This window comes from Propithecus coquereli, unplaced genomic scaffold, assembly GCF_000956105.1.
Source record: "Propithecus coquereli isolate 6110/MARCELLA unplaced genomic scaffold, Pcoq_1.0 Scaffold167, whole genome shotgun sequence".
Lineage (NCBI taxonomy): Eukaryota > Metazoa > Chordata > Mammalia > Primates > Indriidae > Propithecus > Propithecus coquereli.
Window position 1 is genome coordinate 2,238,051 of NW_012141302.1, and position 24,194 is coordinate 2,262,244.

Consider the following 24,194-nt stretch of genomic DNA (forward strand, 5'->3'; position numbering starts at 1 on the left):
TTTTTATACTTTGGTTCCTAATCACAAACTTCCAAGTTATCTTTGCTAGACTTGAAAACAGTCCCTTTTACAGTCTGCAGTTGAAGATGATCTGGAATCACTGTTCATGTATTTGACAACTATTTATTGAGTGCCAGTGTATGCTTGGCACTTTTCTATGTACTTGGAACACTTTGGTATTTTGAAGTAGAGCCAATAGGTTTCTATATATAAAGTTGCTTCAAAATAGCTCCAGAACATGTCCCCTAGAATAAAAAGTTAAATGACTGGTTTTTCCTCTTTGGTTATTTATGTTTCATGAACAGTGTTTTCATTTTTGATTCTGAAGTCTGAGAGGGTGGTGTGATTCTCTTGGCTGAAAGAAGGCAAGTTCCATGAGAGGAGAGGCCCCATTCATCTTGTTCACTCTGTATCTCCCTCACTTAGCAGGGTATCTGACATATAACAGGTCCTCAATAAGTATGTGCTACCGTGTACTTGCTCCATATTAGCCAGGTCATAGTGTGGATACACTATAGTGAGATAAGAAAACAGAACTTCCCTTTTATAGTGTCATTTAACTTTTAGAAACGTACAAAGCTAAAATATTTTCCAGATCTGTTTGTGCATCCTGATGACAGGTACAACCCCAGCCCCCAAATCAAACCAAACCAAGCCAAAATCCACCTTTCTCTAGCATTCTTTACTAGGCGTGGAGGGAAAGATGATTGACATAGCATTGCACATCACATCTATTATTACTACTGTATGGGCAATGAGAAGGGTTCTAACTTTCAATGAAACTTATTCTGACCTATCAGAATAACGTAGTAGGTATTAACTTCCTGACTTTTACAGATGTGGTAACTGATGGCTTAAAGAAGTAAATGTAACTAACCTACGGGCACACAGTAAGTGTCACAGTTGGCATTCAAACTCAGATTTGTCAGAGTCCATACTCTAATATATCATCCTGAGAGTCACAATGTCATTTAATTGCATGGCTATACCAGGGACAAATCGTAATCAACTAGAAGCAACATCATTGTGATACTTTAAGCTTAAGAATCTGTTTTCTTATCTGGAAAGTGACAGCTGGTTGTAGTAGACTACTGATCTCAAAGATCCTTTCAAGCTCTAAAAATGTTTGACTTAAATAGCCTCAAAAAGGCACATTAAATTTAGAACAGAGAAGCAAATTCACAAATTAAATAGGGCCTATTTTACACTTCTAGTTATTGATTAAACAAAGAGCTTCCGCTTTCATTAGCACATGTCAAACAACAATATATTAAAATCCATACACATGCTGGTCTTTCCTTATAAGTAGTGGTGGGGACTTGGATTTCTGGTTTAATTAATATTTTAGCATACTATTATCTATCATCAGGACACAGAATCTTAATCCAAACATTATTTATTCTTTACAATAGAGACTACACTTAGTAAGTTATCGTTGGTTCCTGCCTGTTGCATTCCTGACAAATATGTTAATGAAGAATTTCACACTGATTTATGTGCTTTAGAACTGGTGTTCTGAAGGAAACTTGTCTAAGTTATGTTCATGGGTCTGGCTCACCTGCTCTGATTCTACACTGGCTTCTTTCAGTTTATTCTCTGTTGCCTCTTTACATTTCTTCAGGTGTCTGACAGTTTCTTCCAATTCCTGAAAATGTGATACAAAGATTTTTATAAACTTCTGATGTACCACGTAGAACCAAAAAGCTTCTCACTATTGTAATAAAAGGGTACCCAAATTATGAAAGTGGGGTGAGGTACCTTCTAAAGTTCAGGTGCTACCAAAATATAAAATGAAACCTGTTATTTTCAGTTTAACCTGTAGTCCACATATATGTATATGATTACAAATTTTGATTTTGATTTATGGATTCTACTGAAAGTGATTAACACCTCTTTTCAGAATTGTAGGGATACTTTGCATAGCAGACAATCTCTATTGGAAGACAAGAGCTCAATGATCTCTTGAAGTTCCCTTCTCAGTGATGTGTAATGTTATGCTTTTTATTAAGCTAGGAACAGTTAAAAGTCCTGTAACAGCAGCAGGTGTATCTATCTGTGCTACAGGGAAGAATTGAGGGGTATAAAATTCCTGAAAGGTTATTAAATCCAGTTCAGAAGACTTACTTAGTTGCTGGCATTTTGCATATGTAAGCTCTAACTATTCTTTAAAAATGAACATTTTTACTAATTTGAATGAAAATAGAAAACATTTGCCACATTCAAAGCCACAGGTTTCTTCCTAGATACTATTGTTCTAAGGACTTAGCTAAGAAGAACAAGTTGTAAATGTATGTTTCTTCGATAGAATCTAGAAAATCTAGGTGCACTAATGCTGGGTTTTGGCCCATGCCATTTGCTGGTAATCTTAGAGATGAATCTAAGAAACCTCTTACCTGGCATCGATGCTCTAGTTCCTGCCTCATTCTCCGCTCTGCCTCTAGCCGCAGCTCTTGCTGTTTATTCTGTGCTGAAGTGTCATATTGGCTCTTGGCCAACATCTGCATCTCTTTCTGCAGGTTAGTCATTTCAGATACAAACCTCTGGATACTCAACGACTGAGAGAATACAAAGAGGGAGACATTTGGTGAACCTGTCCAAGTTTGGGATTTTACATGAAAGGTAAATAGAGTTTGTGGAAATCATCTACCTGTTCATAGTTTTTTTTCTGATATTGATCCTTAATTAGCTCCATTTGCCTCAATTCTGTTTCTATTTGCTGAAAGTAAATGTGGAAATAACGTAAAAAGATGATCAGTGGAAAAACTTGTTTGCTCTTTTTGCCTACAGGATGGCAAACAGAATCCCATGTGAGACCCAAAAATTATCAGTTCCTGCTGGGCTCCTTCCCATCTGGCACACGGATCCCAAAAGAGCAAAGTCCAGCACAATCAGCATGGAAGGGGCAGATGGGGAGCCAAACACGACACTGGCAGCTAATAAGAAACCATTTACACAGCAGCACCTCCACTGAAGAGAGATAGTCCCCCCAAAAGGCAATCTGCCCAATTCCCCGTGTGGCTCTAATTCCCAGAGAATACATGCTGCTGGCAGGATTCTAACCCTACAACCCCAGACACCATTGACTGCCTGGATTCTCACAGGGCACTAGGGAAGGAAGTGATTAGGGACTTTGGGTTTCTCATATAACCTTCATCCTCTCTACATTCTGAGCATTATTCTCCTTAGCCGACAAGTGGAGCTTAATTTGGGCCTTTTGATTCTTTATTTTCTCCTTGTTACTGTTCAGTATTTTTTCAAGCTCTGTAAGTTTCTGCCGCAGCTCTCGGTTGGTCCTGGACACTTCCACTGATCTGAAGTTGGCTTCATCAAGGGCTTTCTTCAGCTTGAAACACAAAGGAAAAAATTAGAACCTTTTTACCTTCCATTAAGAGAAGCCTGTTTAGTTTTGTCCCTGTATTTTGCTGTCTTTGAATCTTTCTTTTAAAAAGGAGGGTAAGTGAGGCAGTAATAATAATGTTTGATTAAGCAGTTTTATGGAGCAACAGGTCAAGTGATTTTCATAATTTTTAACACTAAACAACAAAATATTTATTAGAATAAAGAATATAAATGTATACTCATTATTTGCATTTTAAGAGCATGGCTTTGGAGTCAGACAGACCTAAGTTCAAATCTCAGCTTCACCACTTACTAGCCAAGTGATTTTGGGCAATTAACTACCTTAAGCCTAAGGTTCATCATTTGAAAAGCATGTGCGTAGCCTGCTTCACAGGATATATGTAACAGTTAAATTAAATAATAGAGGGAAAGAATGTAAAGTCCCGCACACAGTAATTGCTCGGTGATTATTATCATGCTATAAGCTTTTCTCTTCCTTTCTGACACTTGCAGCCTCATATCTGAAGCGTGAAAATGAATTATACGGTAGTTTACATAAATACTTGTCAGCTATTGACTACCACTGCATGTATTTTTATAATATTGCTTTTTTGTTCTTAAGGATTTTAACAAATTATCTTGTGAAAAAACAGCATGGTGACTACTTAATTTTACAGAGTCGCCCTCCTCCTAATGTGCCCTTAAGTCAACGCCACTTGGACTTTAAAAGGCAGCTGAGAAGGGTAAAGAAAGGAAGGCGGCATTCCCTATGGCTGGTGGCATTTAACACAGCAAAGAGTGGTGTCAAGGCTATCTGTACCTTTTTTCTCTATACTAGTTCCTTCCTTTAGATCCTAACTTCACACCAGAGTCTTTTATCACCACCTAGCCACCTCCCTGTGAGACATTCCACTGTTACCTCAACCATAGCTTTGTGTAAAACTGGATAAGCCCTAACAACTATCACTTATTTTGTACTGATTATGTCTAGGCACTGTGATAATTACATTATACATACTTTCCAATTTAATCCTCAACAGTAATTGTGATGGTTTCCATTTCATGATTAAGGACACTGAGACTCAGAAGTTAAGTCACTTACTCAGATAGTAAATTAACCATTGCTAGTAAGAGGCAGAGCTGGGACTCCAGGGGCCCACCGCTGCTAACTTCTCACTTTCACTGTTCTCTGGGTCTCTTCACAAGTTCACCACCATCACTGATCGTTGTTAAAAAGATTCAGTTTCGTAAGTATTCTGAACAGCGATCTCTAACTAAAGGTATATTTCTACATTTAGTGCACATTTTTGTTTCCCACAGAATTTTCTTTTTATATTTATCGTTATATAGTGCTTTGCAATTCACAAAGTTGTTCTATTAATACATACATACTATTAGTTCAGTTTGATTTTGTGAATGGTCTTTGTCGATTGCAATTGCTAAATGTAACAAATTTAGGAATTATTTTAATTCTTCCCTCTCCTTTGTTCATGATATAACATTTAATGTCTGTTTGATAATTGTTTTATTGAAATGGCTTTCTTACTTAATTGTTCTCTACTTTCAACAGAACTACATTGCTTGGCCCTAATCATCTAACACTCAGATTGACAATTATAGTTTTCATGAGCCTCTATGCCTCTAGTCACTCTTCACTCTTCCCTGCTCACCTGTCACATTAACCTTCCTAAAATTATGCTTGTATCATACCACTCCTGCTCAGAAACCTAGAGTGCTCCATTTCTACCTAACAGTTCACATCCAGCATTCTGGTTGTTAAGGCCATCAGCTGGTCCCATCTAAGTAACACTCTTTCCAAGTCTCAATTCTGTACTTTCATGAAGCTTCCCTTCTTCTGTCGCCCAACCAGCCTAAACTGAACTTCCCCTTCTTTGAATTCCTTCAAAACTGTACACAGCCTCCACCTATCCAAGAAAGGTTCTCTGATGTTTTCCCTATTTGTCTCATGTCCAGAGTGGAGATCACAGGGAAACAGAGGTCATTTAGCACACACCAGAGCATGGACCATGCCTTCTGCTGCTTTCTCTGTGCCTCTCAGGAGAGGGTGGATGCAGAATAGATGGCAGCTAAGTGAACTGAGGAGATGGCTGATTGGATTTCTGTCTAGCAGACGGCAGTCCCCTTATTCCTCGAGCCCACCCTGTTATCCCTCTGACAGAAAGGCTCTCATCAAGGCATTCCTTTGCTGGGCCGAGAACTGTACACCAGAAACTATTTTCTCACAGGTCCCTTCACAAACTGCATAGAGAGGGTTCAATTGCATCGGGCTTGCTGATCAAAGGGGGATTAGAAGAACCAAAGAACCGTAGCCATTCTCTAAAATCCTTTAGCTGCTTATCCTCACGAGAGGCGTCACCTAGAGAGAAACCTTTTGTCATGACTCCATACCTCAGCCATTTCCCGTTGTGCCGCTTTCTTTGCAGTTTCTCTCTCAGTCTGAAACTGCTTTCTTAGAGCTTCTAAGCGTTCAGCATGCAATTCTGCTTCCACTTTGGATTCCTCGGTCATTCGCTCTCTGTATTTAAGAAGACAGATGATAAATCACCTTTAGAAATCATCTTAGGAGGTAAGAAAGATTTGGAGGGGAACGTACAACTCTCCAAAAAGTGTGTGATTTATAAACAAGCAGATCAGTCACCAGGTGAACCTCACTGATCTGGAGTTCATTAACAAGAAAAAAGAAGTACATTTACCTAGAACATTAAAAAAAATTCTACATAAAGAGATCCAATCAAAAGAGTAAAAAATTCACATCAAAGAAAAATATTAAAAGCAGCAGTGATACTGTAAAAGAGATACTTGTTTTTGTCTTGCCATGTCTTTTTGCTAGCGGCTATTTACTCCTTAAGTTTTCACTTCTATTTATATTGTTTCCTCATCTTTACCGGGAGAGGCTTATATTAGACCAGCATTCTTAACTCGGGCTCCTTGGTCAAGATCCGTGGTTAGGCCTCCGAGGGTGCCGTAATTCCCTGAAATGATATGCAAAATGTGCGTGTGCGTGTGCGTGTGTGTGAGTCCATAGCTTCTGACTTAAAAGGATAGGTGACTCCAACAAAGGTTTATAACCAATGGATTTACACAATCACTAGGTTTCTTCTAGCTTTAATATTTTCTGATCTAGCTGATAATGACTTAATGTGTGATTACTCCTTATCAGAACATAGTCGTCTTACTCTTACTTTCTTCTACGGAAAATACAATATCAGACCATCCACCATCAGCTTCCTCAATAGTCTTCTGGATAGTCACCCATCTTCTCCTTCCCCCTAGTCTCAGAGGAAGAAATGTCCAACCTCATTTTTAATGATAACCTTTCCACTTATGCTCTCGCTCTCGTTTTTCTCCAGTTCAATCGGGTTCTTTCCCATACTCTTTTATCATGGTCCATTTCTTCCTACCCTAAAAACAAGGCAGCAGCAGAATAACTTGTCTTCGTGTTATGCACTTGAGCTGCTATCCACAATCTTCTTTTCCATCACCACTGTCCTCCTTGTCGTCCTTTCCTCATCAATCGCTTACTCTTTGTAATCTTCTGTATCTATAGAAATTGGCCAGTTGGAGGATGATCAGTGGAAGCCAGCGGCAAAACCCAGTGGCTTTCTCTCTGGTCTTATTCTCTGACACTGCAGCATCTGACTCTCTCATTTTTGCCTTTGGTGATATTACATCCTCCCGATCCTTTCCTTACCTCTCTAAATGCTCCTTCTCTGGCCTCTTTTCCTTCCCCCTGAAATATAGTAGATCCCCAAGTTCTGGCCTTGGTTCTCTCTCTACACTTCTAATGTGGCAGTCTAACCAATCCCAAGGCTTTCACTTTTTAGCTTTCATCTTGATAGAGATAGATTACAACTTGTAGCCTCTTTTAGAATTAAGCCTACATTTCTTTCTTTCTTTCTTTTTTTTTTTTTAGAGACAGGGTCTCACTCTGTCATCCAGGCTGGAGTTCAGTGGTATGTCAGCAGTATGTTCACAGCTCACTGCAGCCTCAAACTACTGGGCTGAAGTGATCCACTCAGCCTCCTGAGTAGCTGGAGGCACATGCTACCATGCCTGGGTAATTTTTTTAAAAAATAGAATTAGGCCTACATTTCTAGTCTATTAAATAATTCCACCTCAAATTCAACATGTCTAAAACATAATCTCTTAAACTTTTCTGTCTTTCTGCGTGTGTGTACTGATAAATACATATATAATTTCAGGAGGTTCATAGATCTCAAGTAAAGCAGCATGATTCACCTTTGATGAAAATATTATAAGCAGTCGCATAAAGGTGAATTCTGAAGCAAATGCTGCAAGGAGACCACTGACTCTCACTTCATCCTTTTCATATCAATGACCTAGCCATTTTTTTTTTTTATTTTTTTTTAGCAGTAGTGGCAGGGATTACATTTTATGGTCACCTAAAGAACTTCCAGAATTTTCAGGCTTTGGAACAATTACTAACCATCTAAACTATAACTACATAAATATTAAAGAGTTTTTAAATGATGCCAACCACTATATAAACACAATATGGAACAGTCTTGAGCAGTAACATTTCACCAGAATATAAAATTTGCACAGATCACATATATGAAAAATACCTTCTTAGGTATATGCTTTAGCTTATACCTTTCCCTGTATTAACATGTTTATTAACTGAAAAGAATAAAGATCTACGTGTATGTTACATTTCCCTTAAGTATAAATTTTCATGGAATGTTATTAATATCTAAATCATATTTACCTAGATACAATTTAAGACAAAAGGTTAGTGGCTTGACCTGAACTTGATGGGTTTCATCTAACTAATCTCAGGTCAAAACTGAAAACAATTAATGGCTTAACATCTGCTTAGATGGAGTCATCCCATTCCTGGATGTGTTATTCCCACCCAGGCTATTGTTTTTCCTTGTTCAAATCACACTTTTAAAGGACACATAAACTGTTGATAGAAAAGGCTTGGCAGAAACATGTGGGTGTCCCTTCTATTCAATATTATTCAATTTGTGGTTTAACCTTTGTGTAAAGAAGCAGCTTGATAGTGGATGAGGGAAGAGCTGAAAAGGAGAGACAAATGAGCACACCCCAATCAGCTACTACCTGCTGATACTCAGCTATGCCTGGTTCCTTAACATGGCTCTGCTGAGAGTACCAGCTTCAAGGAGGAGAAGAGGGCTTAACTGGTTTATGTGAATGAGTCAGTCTTACTCCTGCAGAGGTTCTTCCCTAATTTTACTGTGACTATACTGCCCTTACTTGAAGGTTTGCAAATTCTGTCGCTCAAGCTCTTTGTTTTCCAGTTTCTCTTGAATGTGATCTAGCTTTGTTTGCAGATGATTATTTGTCTGGAGAGCTTGTTCCAGACTCATAGCCAATTTTCTGTTGTCTTCTCTAGTTGTATCTAGAGCTTTTTGTAGAGGCTCCATCTGAAAAAGAGAATAATGTTTTTAATTCCACTATAAGAGATGCAAGAAGTCCATAACACTATATATCACTTCTTACACTGTATCATCAAGTGTCACTGAAACAGTAACTAGCTGGAATCGGAAGTAAGGATTCCAGGTGCCAAGAATACATATGTGAGAACTTATTACAGATATTTATCAGGAGACTCTTAGAAGGCAATGGGAAGGTTATACTCCTTTGGCCACCAGAGAGCTTTGAAAACAGAGCCAGCTTAATTTATCCTAATTTTCAAAACTTCAAAGTAAATTCTGCTTCCTGATCCTATGACCATCTGGTCTTACTCTCTAGTAAGATTAAAAAAAAACAAAAAAAACTGACAACTCTTCCTTGTATATTATTTCAGAAAAAGCTTATTTATATGAAATACCCATGTGTATTTCATGCATATACACAGGTGTAGCTACACATGCATTTATGTGCATGCACCTGTGAGCACACACGTGTGTATGTGTCTCCTTATTAATAATAGGATCACTCTCGCTACTTCTGAGATTATAAATTATTTTCTAAGCCTGTTAACTTCTGAAATCATTAGTGCATTAGTAAGTGAAAAGAATGTAGACCACATAAGACAAAGAAAATTAGGCATAATTGTGGTACTGGTTTGCCAATAAGTGACTCATTGTAAGACTGCAGGTCCATTTCCCATTTGTAAATATGTCACTGTCCAAAACTCAGACTTGACTGAAAAGGAAATTTACCTGATTGTTACACTTCATTTTTCCAAAACAGCAAATATTCCAATAAAACTAAAAATATCAATGTTGTCATCTATAAAAGCAAGGCATCTACCTCACTACCGCGCTGGGAATCCACAACGAGCATTCTGGCCTGCCACTGGTCCACTTCGGCTTCTAGCTTCTGCACCCTCTGTTGGTTGAGAGCCCTAAAAATAGAAAGCACAACAAGAGAGATAAGAGTTACAAAAAGAGTGAAAAGAATCATCTAAGAATGATACTACTTGGGAGTTACAGACAGTCTTCTTCCAAGAAGCTCAAATAGCATCATATACAATGGACCACAGATGCTCAAAATATCTGAGATTTGGTAGATGACAATTAGTAACCTCAGTTTCAGGTTAAAGAAAACTAAGGCTCCTAGGAATTAAATAACTTGTCCCATCTATGATTCCATTTGGCTTGATACATTAGCTATCAATACATGTTTCTGAAACGAACTTATGGGCTTGTAATTTTACACTATATATGTATGTAAGTGTATGTATACACACACATACAAATATATATATATCACTAGTAAAAAAAAAAAATCACCTCTACAAAGACACGCTTGCTGTTGAGATTTTGGCTTCTAAATACAACAGCTACCTATTTTAATAGAAATTTATGGTGAATAGTAAACAATATTTTTAATACCATCCCCTTGACTTTTTTAAATTCAAAAGTAAAATACTTTCATACTATGTAAAAAAAAAAAAAAGATAAGCACAATGAAGGAAATAAAACTCACTTATTCGCTCATAACATAGAAACAACATGCACCACTAATACACACAACATATTTTAGAGGCCATACTAAATTCAGACCATTTGTTCTTTAACCTAAAAGGAAAATTTATGTAATTTTTGAAACATTCAATGAAGGAGTTTACTTATTTGTTTTTTTAAGAGACGAGTGTTACTATGTTGCCCAGGCTGGTCTTGAATTCCTGGCCTCGAGGAATCCTCCCACAGTTTGGCCTGCCAAAGTGCTGAGATTATAGGCATGAGCCACCACAGCCAGCCATGGCTAGAAGTATTTCTTGGAATGATTCACCTAGAATAATTAATCTTGAGATAGGATAGTAATAAATGGATAATTAATTGAAACTAAAATATATATTTAGCTTCAATTATCTTGACAATTACTGTTCTGTAGACCCAAGGGCAGAATTAGGTTTAAATGGTAGAGAAAACAGCATGGGTAAAACAGTATATGTATAGCTCATGAACTTCTAATATACATATTCCTTTACATCACCACAAAATAGGGAAATTTTGAATGTTTTCGAAAATTCAATTTTCAATGGAAACCATGTTTATTTCTAACTCTAAATTTTCTCTAACTTGCTAATTCTTTAGAGACCATTTTACTAGTCTTTCACAAAGGAAGCAACATAAAGTGACTTAATTTACTGACTGGACACTGTTCCTTAGTACAATGCAGCAATATCAAGCACAGAAACACCACAGGTACCTTTCCTTCTTGAGGCCTGCAATCTCCGAATCCCTCCGCCCAAGCTCTACTTGTACTTTCTCCAGAGCACCTTGCATCTTACTATGAGAAGCCAGCACATTCTCCAACATGATTGTGACTTTGCAGTTGTCTTCTTTAGCCTCTGCCAATTGTCGCTGAAAGTTTCCCACCTAATACAAATGAAACAAGACAAAGATATTTGATCCTTTCTGCTCATTCTTCTGCTACTGTGTCCCCTTACTCCTAAGGAAAGAACACGGAAAGCTGGTAGGGTAGAGTGTGAGGAGGATAATTAAAGTCCATTTTATTATTGTTTCTTAAGTTATTGTAACTTGTGAAAAAGACATGACTACCATCATGTCACAGAGCACACACTAACTAGAGACACCAGGTCAACACACTCTTGACTGCAGAGCCGGTCCCAGGCTGGCCTCTCGGCTCTCTTCTGATGAGGTCAGATGAGAAGAATACATCTGAAACTCATCAGAATTATTGAGAAAAAAAGACTATAAAAGAAAGTGGAAGCTGCTGAAGAATGATGTAACTCACAGCTCTCCTCAGAGAGGGCAAGTCTAGCACCCACTGTCAGAAGTTTGGGATGTGACCTGCTCCTATTAAGCACACACAGTTAATGAGAAAGCAACACAGTAATATTATGTTAATAAAACATAAGTTTAAAGGTTATTATTAGTATTAATATTACCAAGCTCAGATGTGTTTCAATAGAAAAAAAAATGGAACTTTTTGAGTATTTTAAGACAGAAAGGTCCAAAAAATTGAGAGTTATATATAATGTATTTTTTAAGGGAAATATTTTAAAACTATTCTATAGCAATCTTTTCTCTAGAAAAAGAAATCCTCCTCTGATCAATCCTCACTTTCTTACTAATGGAAACAAAGTAAGGAACATGGCTCATGAAAGATTTCATAAGTCCTTCGTCTCAGTAACAGATTCTCAGAAGAGGCCGATGCCTTGCCTTCTTGTTTTCCCTGTCCTCCAAAGCCTCGAGGTCCTCTCTCAACTTCTGACTCTCTTTCAGGGCTGCATCACGACACTTCACTGTTCGAGACAGCTCCTCTTCACTTTTTGCAAGAATGGATTTCATCTTAGGAGAAGAAAAGAAACAATAACATTCCTAAACACAATAAATCAGTGTTTAGATTAAGACCCAGCAATTTAGAAGCCAAATTTAAAATGTTTAATTAAATATATTTATTCATTACCTTAAATAAAACCCATCTTTATTAGCTGCTTATTCCTTTAAAGAAAACTACGACAAAAGTATCTGTGTGAAGATGGGAAAACCTAATATATTAGTCAGTCTCCATGAAAACACATGAATGGGGAGAATAAGATTATCTACGAAGCTGAGATGTAAAATGGGGGAAAATTGATTATTGTGGAACTACCTTTTGAAGACGTAACAAAGCACACAAATTAATATAATAAAAGCAGAGATGAATAAGTCCTGAATAGTGTAAAGAAAATAGTGTTAAAGCAGAATGAATCCTAATCACAAGTACAGGATTACAACTTTATACACTTGAAACACTTTTAGTAGATCCACACAATCATTTCAGATAATCATACTATTTTAAATATTACTTTCTTAAAACCTTTTATTCCAAAATAATTATAGATTCACAGGATGTTGCAAAAATAGTACAGTGAGTCCCATGTACCCTTCATCCTGCTTCTAATGGTGACATCTTATATTGCTGTAGTTCAACATCAAAACCAGGAAATTGACATTGGTACATTATTAACTATATTAACTAGATTACAGAATTTATTCAATTTTCACCAAGTTTAACCTTTATTCATCCATGTACGTTCTACACAGTTTGATCCCATATACATATTCATGTGACCACCACCATAGTCAAGACACAGAACTGTTGCACCACCACAGACGAGCTCCCTTGTCCTTTTTCTCTATTTGCCCCTCCCTCCAAAAATCCACCTTGTCCTCTGGCAACCACTAATTTGTTCTCTATCTCTATGGTTCTATCCTTTCAAGAATGTTATTTCAAACATTTTAATATAATACATTTTTGAATAGGTAATACATTATTCTTTTTTAAACAGCTTTACTGAGGGAAAAATGACATACAATAAGCTGCACATACTTAAAGTGTACCATCTGATAAGTTTTGACATACGTATAAGTCCTTAAAATCATAATTGAGACAGTGAACATTTCCATCATCCCAAGAATTTCCTACTGCTCCTTTCTAATTGCCCCCTTCTGTTTCCCTATTACCACACCCCCACTCAAGGTAACCACTGATCTATCTTCTGTCACAATAGATTAGTTTTTATTTTCTAGAATTTTATATAAATAGAATCATATTGTATGCACTCCTTTTTCAATGGCTTCTTTCATTCAGCATAATTATTTTGAAATTCATCCAATCTGTTGCATGTATCAATAGTTTATACCTTCTATTGCTTAGTGTTCTATTGTATGTATATATCACAATTTACTTATCCACTCACCTGCTGGACACTTGAGTTGTTTTCAGCTTTAAGCTATTAATATTACAAATAGAGCTGCTGTGAGCACTTGTGCACAAGTCTTTGTGTAGACAAATGTTTTCGTTTATCTTTGGTAATACTCAGGACTGGCTGGGTCATACGTGGTAGTATGTTTCACTTTTAAAGAGAGGAGGTCAAACTATCACTCTTTGCTGACGATATGCTCTTATATCTAGAAAATTCCAGAGATTCTGCCAAGAGACTCTTGGAATTGATAGATAAATGCAGCAAAGGTTACAAAATCAATGTACACAAATCAGTAGCATTCCTATATACCAACAACAGTCAAGCTGAGAATCGAATCAAAGCCTCAATACCTTTCACAATAGCTACAAATAAAATGAAACATCTAGGAATATATTTAACCAAGGAGGTGAAAGATCTCTACAAAAAGAAATGAATCACTGAGGAAGGAAATTTCAGATGATGTAAACAAACAGAAAAACATATCATGCTCACAGATTGGCAGAATCAACATTGTTAAAATGTCCATACTACCCAAAGTGATTTACAAATTTAATGTAATCCCCATTGAAATACCAATGCCATTTTTTGAAGATCTAGAAAAAATAATTCTATGCTTCGTTTGGAACCATAAAAGAGCCCTAATAGCCAAAGCAACCTTAAGCAAAAGGAACAAATCTAGAGACATCACTTTACCAGGACTTAAGCTATACTACAAGGCTATAGTAACCAAAACAGCCTGGTACTGGCACAAAAACAGTGACATAACCAGTGGAATAAGACTGAGAACCCAGACATAAAACTATTCTCATACAGCCATCTGATTTTTGACAAAGCAAACAAGAACATATCCTGGGGAAAAGAATCCCCTTTCAATAAATGGTTTTGAGAAAATTGGATATCCACATGAGGAAGACTGAAACAGGATCCACACCTTTCACCACTCACAAAAATCAACTCACGATGGATAACAGAATTAAACATAAGGCAGGAAACCATAAAAATTCTAGAAAAGAATATTGGAAAAACTCTTATAGACATCAGCCTAGGCAAAGAATTTATGAAGACGACCCCAAAAGCAATCACAGCACCAACAAAAATAAATGGGACTTGATTAAATTAAAAGGTTCTGTACAGCCAAGGAAACAATCAACACAGCAAATAGACAACCTACAGAATGAAAGAATATATTCACATGCTATACATTCAATAAACGGCTAATAACCAGAATCTACAAAGAACTCAAGCAAATCAGCAAGAAAAAAAGTCAAACAACCCTATTAAAAAGTGGGCAAAAGACATGAACAGAAGCTTTTCAAAAGAAGATAGACTAATAGCTAATAAACATGAAGAAATGTTCAATGTCACTAATCATCAGGGAAATGCAAATCAAAACCACAATGAGATATCACCTAACTCCAGTAAGAATAGCTTCTATCAAAAATTCCTAAAACAATAAATGCTAGAGTGGATGAAGAGAAAAAAGAACATTTATGTGCTGTTAGTGGTACTGTACAACTAGTACAACCACTATGAAAAATGGTATGGCGATTACTCAAAGAACTAAAAGTAGACCTACCATTTGATCCAGCAATCCCACTACTGAGTATTTACTCAAAGGAAAAAAAAGGTCATTTTATCAAAAAGACACTTGCACTCAAATGTTTACTGCCACACAATTCACAATAGCAAAGATGTAGAATCAACCCAAGTGCCCATCAATACATGAGTGGATTAACAAAATGTGGTATATGTATACCATGGAGTACTACCCAGCCATAAAAAATGAATTAATACCTTTTGTAACAATCTGGATGGAACTGGAGGCCATTCTACTGAACGAAATATCTCAAGAATGGAAAAATCACCACCACAGGTACTCGCGATTAAATTGGAACCGAACAGCACTCTTGTGCACAGATGGAAGTCAAACTCAATGGAAATCAAGCAGGTGGGTGGGGGGGAAGAGGATGGGTGAAATCATACCTAATGGGTACAATGCACACCGCCAGGGTGACGGGCATACTTATAACTTTGTCTCAAACAGTACAAAAGCAATCCATCTAAACAAACCATTTGTACCCCTGTAATATTCTGAAATCAAAAAAAAAAAGGAAACTGCCAAACTATTTGCTAAAGTGGTTATACTAATAGGTGTATGGTAGTATCTCACAGTGGTTTTATTATTCATATTTATATTTATATTGACTAATGTTAAACATCTTGTCAAGTGTTTATCTACCATCCATATATCTTTTTTGTCTGATCAAGTGCTATGCCCATTCTTTTTACTGGATATTCTTCTTAGTGAGTTTTTGAAATTTTTTATACATTCTGGAGATAAGGCCTTAATCAGAAATGTGATTTGCAAATATTTTCTCCCAGACTGTAACTTGTCTCTTCATTGTCATAATGTCTTTGAAGAACATAAGTTGTCAGTTTTCATAAAGTTCAATTTATCATTTTTGTTCCTTTATGGATCATGCTTTTGATGTCAAATCTAAGAAATCTTCATGTAATTCAAGATCTCAAAGATTTCCTCCTATGTTTTCTTCTAAAAGTTTTAGTTTTAGGGTTTACATTTAGAACTATGATCCATTTTAACTTTTACATATAGCATGAGATATGGATCAAAGATTTTTTGTTTTTGCATATGAATACACAATTATCCCAGCACCATTTGTTGAAAAGACCATCCTTTCTCTGCTTTCAGTTTTGTTGAAAATAAAATGTTCATAAAATTCATTATTTTGAATAGGTGGCATATTAACATCATTCTTAAATTACAAAAGGATTGAGTGAAAAATCTCCCAGCCACCCACAGTTTTCTTCCTCAAAAAATAATGCTGCCAGTTTACTATGATTTCAGAGATATATCCTATGCACATACAAGTAAACATATGTGTATATTCTTTATCTCCCCACCTGCTTTGCATGCAAATAGCAAAATATTACATTCTTCTGAATTTTGGTTGTTTAAACTAATAACATACTTACCTTGAAGCAAGTTTTGCAAACTATGGATACACCGTTATTTATTTAGCCAGTACCTTTTTTCACTTCCTTTTTTTTTTTTAAGAGAGGTGGCCTCACTGTGTTGCTCAGGCTGGTTGGTGGGTTCAACTCCTGGCTTCAAGCGATCCTCCCACCTCAGTCTCCCAAAGTGCTAGGATTACAGGGGTGAGCCACTGTGCCCAGCCACCAGTCTCTTATTGATGGAATTTTGGTTGCTCTGTCTGTTGCTATTAACCAACAGTACTTCACTAAGTAACCTTGTAAACATGTCACATGTACAAGCTAGTATATCTGTAGGAAAAAGTCCTAGAAGTACGTTGTGGGGTCAAAGGTATAAATATTGCCAAATTGGCTTCCACAGGAAGTTATACCATTTTACACTCCCAATAGCAACAAAGAAGAATGTCTTTTCCCCACATCTCCTTCGACATTATTACACTTTCTTAAAATTTAACCTGTACCATTTAAAATACTTGAACTTTTTCTGTAAGAATGTCAGAAAAACACAAAGGATGCCGACTTATAGGTCTGAAAATCTACTGGATTTTGTTCTAGAAAAGTACACAAGAATACAGTTTTTGAAATTTTACCAGGGTTTATAAGATACACAAATACAAAAATGCCACTAGCAAAAACGCTTACAGAAAGTATCTAAATAGTAGTCTATTTTAGAAGACAGGCTATAGTACTTTCTTTTTCCTTTCTTTCTTTCTTGTTTTTTTTTTTTTTTTTTTTTTTTTTAGAGACAGGGTCTTGCTCTGTTGCCCAGACTGAAATACAATAGAGCAATCATACCTTACTGTAACCTTGAACTCCTGGGCTCAAGCAATCCTCCCAGAGTAGCTGGGACTATAGGCATGTGTGCCACCACACCTGGCTAAATTTTTTTTTTGTAGAGACAGGGTCTTGCCATGTTGCCCAGATTATTTTTAAATATCAAGCAAAGATGGATGCTTTAATAAGTTTTCTCTGGAAAATATTTTCCAATGTTCAATTTCTTGGGGCTTCTTAATGTATTTCAATTTTAAAATCAGAGTTTATCTAAGCATTTTAGCTCGAATGGTAAGATAGAAATTTTTAATTTTTAAAAAATCAAAATTAGATAAAAATAACTCAATTGTTACTGTTAAGCCACATTTTTTTCTCTGTCCAAAACAAAAATTAATTATGTGATAGTCAGGATGACGGTTTCAATCTACATAATCAGTGTTTACTATTTGTGAAGAACCTAATTTCCTTGTTGTTATATCTTCAAGCATTAGCTTTCTGCATTGTTACTATTTTTCTTCATTCATGTATAGATCTAAAATTTTCCTAAGATTTAATCTGTGGTCTTTACTTACCGAATCCCTTTTAAGAAAATTTGGTGATTCACCACTTGATAATGGTCTTGAGGCAAGAATCTCTATTTTGCCTTCTAGTCTTCCCTCCATGGTTTTAATAGCATTCAAAAGAGTCTTTAGAGAGATCCTAGAGTCTCCAATCTCCTGAGATGTTCTTACAGAAGACACGGTAGGTGCAAAGCTCACACGGCGTGTAGAGTTTGGAATAACACTAGGCAAACCAACTGAAGTTCTTTCCTTTAAACTGCTTACATAGGGCCTAGAACTTTCAAGGGATTTTGAAGACACAGGCCTCTCTGGAGATTTCCTTTTTCTTGGAGGCATCACCAATTAAAAACAACAAACGCAGCTAAACCTACAGTTATTTTTCAAGGAGTACCCACTTTACTAGGCGATACAATGCAAATAATGTTTCAGAAGAAGCCACAATGGAAAATATATTTGAAAATATGTTCCTTTGCTTTCAGGATGAAGAGACCACACTGTAAAGTATGATCTAGTGAAGAAAGAGACCTTAAACCAAATACCCTGTAAGAGAGTGTATCTAAGGAAGACCCCTTTAACAACTTTGTGACCTCATCACTCACCAGTAGAGTCAGTTGGTTAGAACCCTATGAGGATTCCACTTGAAGACATATTTAAGTTCCCTGGTTACCAGGGGTATATACACAACTGTCAGAGACACAGAAGTTACACATGCTTATACTGAGAGTTAAAGATTTTTAAAATACTCAATCTAATTATATACATGGTAAATTCGTAAAGCACTGAAATGAATCATTTTCTTTTGGTAACACCTTCCTGGGTTATGTTTCCTACTACATGTTTTATGTATCTTGCTTAACTTTTCTCTATTCATTTCTTAAAATGTTGTGACCTATGAAAGGTTTTCAGCCTCAATAGCCACCATGCTGACAAGAAACCACCTTCACTATTACTATCTCTTTCAGGTGAGTGTCTGTTGCAGGTGTACCTTGTTGACATTGAGTTCTGAGTTTGCCTATAAATCAAAAAGACAAAGATACTTGCTCCTCACGTCTGCCAAAAATTTTAAGGCTCAATTTCAAAAATCCTCCATGAAAGCATTTTTCAATGCTTCTAATGATAACAATGCTCCCTATGAATGCTTATTAATACAATCTATTTTTTTTTTTTCCTGAAAGACGTAACTTTCTGCTAAGTTTATTGAGTACATTCCTAACTGCCCTTTTAGAAGCAAGTTGAGTGACCCAATCCTGCTTCAGGCATCTTTACGAATTCCTTTGAGGCTTAGCTGAACCCCATACATAGTAGGTGCTTTAAAAATGTTTGTTGAAGTGAGTCAAATGAGAGAATATTCATCCTTCTGGCATGGTATGGTAAGATGGGGAGAGAGGCATCAAACAATTTCTTAAAAACTAAAACAATAGCAATCTACTTTTGTAGATATTAATCACACCTGAGCATATTTGGCTTCTAGAGCCTTATTCAATTTGCGTAGATGGTCATTCTGTGAACTGGTTTCAGTAAAAGATTGTAGTTGTTCCTCTAGTAGTTTAACTTTTATCTAGAGGAAAAACAGAAAAGCAATACAATAAAACAAAAATAATTTTAAAAACATATTTATACATATTTATATACTCAAAAAGGAAAAAAATATGAGTTTTGCAAAAACATTACGGAGAATCCTTAATACTTACAAAAAACAATCTTAAGTCTTTTTAATTATGCAAAAATGCTATTTCAACTCACAGCTAAAAGTAGGCTATAGCCATTTAAATGTACCAAGATAACTCATTCGGTTTCTATTGTTTATGGACACACCAAATAGACATGACTCATGAATATAACAGTGAGATTTTGTGGTTAATATATTTCAATTTTAAAGGAATTGGATAGTTAGAATTGTCAACTTGCAAGAAGCAGCCATAGAGTCTTGTGTTTTACTGACAGAAAATTATAAAAGTTGAATATATGGAATTCTTATATGCTGAATTATACTATAAAACTAACTCATAAAGGTGACCATTCACATATTTCTCTATAAAGTTAACATTTTGGGGGATAATATCATTTAATATATACTCACAAATCTCCTAACCCTGTGTTTTTCTATATTTTCTTCCTCTTATCCCCAACCCTCCCATACAAAACAACTAACATTACTGAGCCTACTCCTGGATCAGGAAAAATTTCATCCATAATTTTTTATTTAACTTTTTCCTCTTTTGCTATCTTTAATTTTTCCTTTCTGTGGAGGGCAAACATCTCTTTGGCGGTAGCTACTGGACATTTTCAGCACCTGTTAAAATTTGAGTGCTAATATTAAGGGTTTTTTTTAAAGGCTGCATTAAAACAACCATTTTTGTCTCAGGAAATCTCTCTTCTTCCATCAGTAGGATCCTTATTTCTCTCACCTTTGCCTGTTTCTGTTGCTATGTTTCCAGTGTACGGTATAAAACATGTGCTGTGGCTCCCCAAAGCCATCAGTAAAAATTAATCATGGTTTTCACTTAAGGTTCAGAATTAAAACAGTTGCCTCTAAATGGAGGTACTGATGCAACAATTATTCTCATTTTAAACACAAACTAATTGCTATTAACTCATAGAACCCAAGGGAAAATAGAGTGCATTTGACTGTAAAGACTTTTAGGTTTGCCTCTCTTCAAATAAAACACAGAATGTCCTTATTCCTCAATATTCCTCAGATTATATAGTACGATGGCCTGAAACTCATCAGATGGCATGTTATCATCCAGTACTTTATATGGAGTTTCTTATTTGGCAGAATTTCTAACTCAGGACATTCAAAATAAGAAAGAACATAGGAGAACAGGTCAGAAGCAAATAAATCCTGCTGCCTCTCAGAGGTCTGGTGTTTCCATGATCATTAAAATCCAAGCAGTTTCTTTTTTTTTATTTCAGCATATTATTGGGGTACAGATGTTTAGGTTACGTATGTTGCCCTCCCCCCCAAGTCCGAGTTTCACCATCCCTCGGATGGTGTGCATTGCACTCTTTTTGTATGCATATACCCGTCCCCTTCTACCCCCTGCCCCCCGCCCGACATCCAATAGATGTTATTCTTATATGTGCATTTATGTGTTGATCAGTTAATACCAATTTGATGGTGTGTACATGTGGTGCTTGTTTTTCCACTCTTGGGATACTTCACTTACTAGAATGTGTTCCAGCTCTATCCAGGAGAATACAAGAGGTGCTATATCACCATTGTTTCTTAAAGTTGAGTAGTACTCCATGGTATACATATACCACATTTTATTAATCCACTCATGTATTGATGGACACTTGGGTTGTTTCCACATCTTTGCAATTGTGAATTGTGCTGCTATAAACAGTCGGGTGCAGGTGTCTTTTTTATAGAGTGTCTTTTGTTCTTTTGGGTAGATGCCCAGTAATGGGATTGCTGGATCAAATGGTAATTCTACTTGTATCTCTTTAAGGTATCTCCATATTGCTTTCCAAAGAGGTTGCACTAGTTTTCAGTCCCACCAGCAGTGCATGAGTGTTCCTATCTCTCCGCATCCACGCCAACATTTATTGTTTTGGGACTTTTTGAGAAAGGCCAGTCTCACTGGAGATAAGTGATATGTCACTGTGGTTTTGATTTGCATTTCCCTGATGATTAGAGATGTTGAGCATTTTTTCATATGTTTTTTGGCCATTATTCTGTCTTCTTTTGAAAAGTTTCTGTTCATGTCCTTTGCCCACTTTTTGATAGGGTTGTTTGATTTTTTCTTGTTGATTTTCCTGAGTTCTAAGTAGATTCTAGTTATCAGCCCTTTATCAGATTTGTAGCACGCAAAAATTTTCTCCCATTCTGTAGGTTGTCTGTTTGCTCTTGTGACAGTTTCTTTGGCTGTGCAGAAGCTTTTTAATTTGATCAGGTCCCATTTATTTATTTTGGTTGTTGCTGTGATTGCCTTTGGGGTCTTCTTCATAAATTCTTTGCCTAGGTCAATGTCTAGAAGACTATTTCCAACATCTTTCTCTAGAATTCTAATAGTTTCACTCCTTAGGTTTAAATCTGTTACCCAGCGTGAGTTGATTTTTGTGAGAGGTGAAAGGTGTGGATTCTGCTTCAGTCTTCTACATGTGGCTATCCAGTTTTCCCAGCACCATTTATTGAATAAGGATTCTTTTCCCCAATGTATGTTTTTGTCTGTTTTGTCAAAGATTAGGTGGCTATATGAGGATGGTTTTATACCTGCGTTCTCAGTTCTGTTCCACTGGTCAATGGCTCTATTTTTGTGCCAGTACCAAGCTGGTTTGATTACTACAGCCTTATAATAAAGTTTGAAGTCTGGTAAGTTTATACCTCCCATTTTGTTCCAAGCAGTTTCTATAACTAGTTTATCAGGCCAGGCTCAGGAATAGCACTAATTTGATTCAAGGCCAGATCCCCATATTGTTTCAAACCATACACACACACACACACACACACACACACACACACACACACACACACAATTACAAAAGTAATAGCACTATAGAATCTACAAGACAGCTAGGAATAGAAAGGACTCTCATTTAAATCTGTTTTGTAATACAAGTATCCAAAAGTAATGCAATTAATACATTTTAGTGTATTTATAGTTTGAAGTGAGCTTTAGAATTAAAACAACCTGAACTACCAAAGCTATGTATTTTGATTAAAAGTACAAAAATAGATTCAGGAAACTGATAATTTCTGTGCAGCATAGATTTTTTTTCTTTTAAAACCCTTACCTATTATTCATATAATGGAATATCAGCAATGTAAATTAAAGAACCACCAAAACAAACAACAACATGGATAAATCTCACAATTATAACATGGGGTGAAAGAATCAAATAAAAAAGCATATACTGTGTGACTACCTAAAGTGAAAATACAGATAAAACTTATTAATACATGGGGTGTTAGAAGTCAGGATGTATAATTACCCTTGTGGGGGATAGTTACTGGAAGGGAATTTTGGATGTTGAGAATGTTCCTATTTCTTGATATAAGTGCTAATCACATAGATAATGTTTATTTTGTAAACAATTCATTGGGCTGTGCCCTGTGTACTTTTTGGTATATATGTTATAGTTCAATAAAAAATTTACAAAACAAAACACTTAACTTCTAAATTAAGGCCACAAATGCAATTGCTTAGGGGGCCAGGCAGCTAACATAATGTTGGAATCCAGTTGGTTTAAAGTGATGGGGCCAGTGGTAGATGAGAGCAAGGATAAGGAACTCAAACTGACATATGTTCAAAACCAATTTAAAAAGTGTTGGAAATCTTTCGGACATATATAATAATATCCCATCTACCTTGCATTCAACTTAAAATAGTAAAACATTACCAGTACAATGGAAACCCTCTGTGTAGCCTATCCCAATCAAATTTCCTTCCTCTATCCTAGAGTTAACCACATGCTAAATTTGGTGTTTATCATTCCCATTCTTTAAAAAAATAGTTTTACTATATATTCATTCCTAAACAGTATGTAGTATTGTTTTCTGAGATTCATCCATGTTAACACATGTAACTCTAAGGTACCTATTTAATATACCCTCTTACATATATTGCTTTCAAAATTGGCATAACTACTTTTTGAGAAATTTGACAAAATCTAGTAAAATTTAAGATATGCACGTCCTACAACCCAATAATTCTATTCCTAAGAATTATACTCAGCCTAGTGTATTTTTTTGCATATGAGTACAAGTAAACATGTACAAAAATTCGTATCAGCATTGTAATTGTTTGCAAGCAATTGAAACTAGCTAAATATCCATCAATAGAATACAGAAATATATTGTGGCATATTTATATAATGAAATACTATACAGAACTGAAAATGAAATTCAAACCATGTCTGAATGTGAGGCAGCAGTTTCTGACACAGTCTAAATTAATACCTAAAATACAGTATTTATATCATTAACAAGTCAATTCTGAAAATAGTTTTTACCTAATATACTTCCTATGTAATATTTTTAATCCATCCTAATCCAATTGAGAGAGAACATACAGCAGACTATTGTTTCAACTATGTTTAGTATGCAGCTCTTCCTTTAAACTGTCTTGCAAAAATTACATGCTATAGGAGCACTTTCCCTAGAGCTAACGAAGTCAGTGCTTTTGGTCTGTGTCAACCCAAGGCTTGACATAAAAGCACCAGCGAATCAATAGTTTCAAAAATGTTTCAGCCTTCAAAGACTATAAAAAAATGTTAACCTCTTACTATAGGAATATGAGCAGCAAAAAGGCATGTATTTGACTTATGATTACGTGGATAATTTCTACGATTACATAGTAGAGGTCTTAAAGGTCAGATAGATAACATCAGAC

At 36.0% G+C, this 24,194-nt stretch overlaps 1 protein-coding gene across 1 annotated transcript in view; it reads right to left on the reverse strand.

Annotated features, from left to right (window-relative positions):
• The window catches only part of CCDC150 (coiled-coil domain containing 150), a 67,828-nt gene that overhangs the window by 1,315 nt on the left and 42,319 nt on the right, over positions 1–24,194 (reverse strand). Inside the window, 12 exon segments of the mRNA XM_012641646.1 lie at positions 1,559–1,645; positions 2,394–2,555; positions 2,648–2,716; positions 3,149–3,343; positions 5,749–5,875; positions 8,602–8,771; positions 9,604–9,697; positions 11,008–11,177; positions 11,985–12,113; positions 18,807–18,829; positions 18,832–18,868; positions 19,307–19,414. Of these exon segments, the coding sequence (XP_012497100.1) occupies positions 1,559–1,645; positions 2,394–2,555; positions 2,648–2,716; positions 3,149–3,343; positions 5,749–5,875; positions 8,602–8,771; positions 9,604–9,697; positions 11,008–11,177; positions 11,985–12,113; positions 18,807–18,829; positions 18,832–18,868; positions 19,307–19,414 (1,371 nt within the window).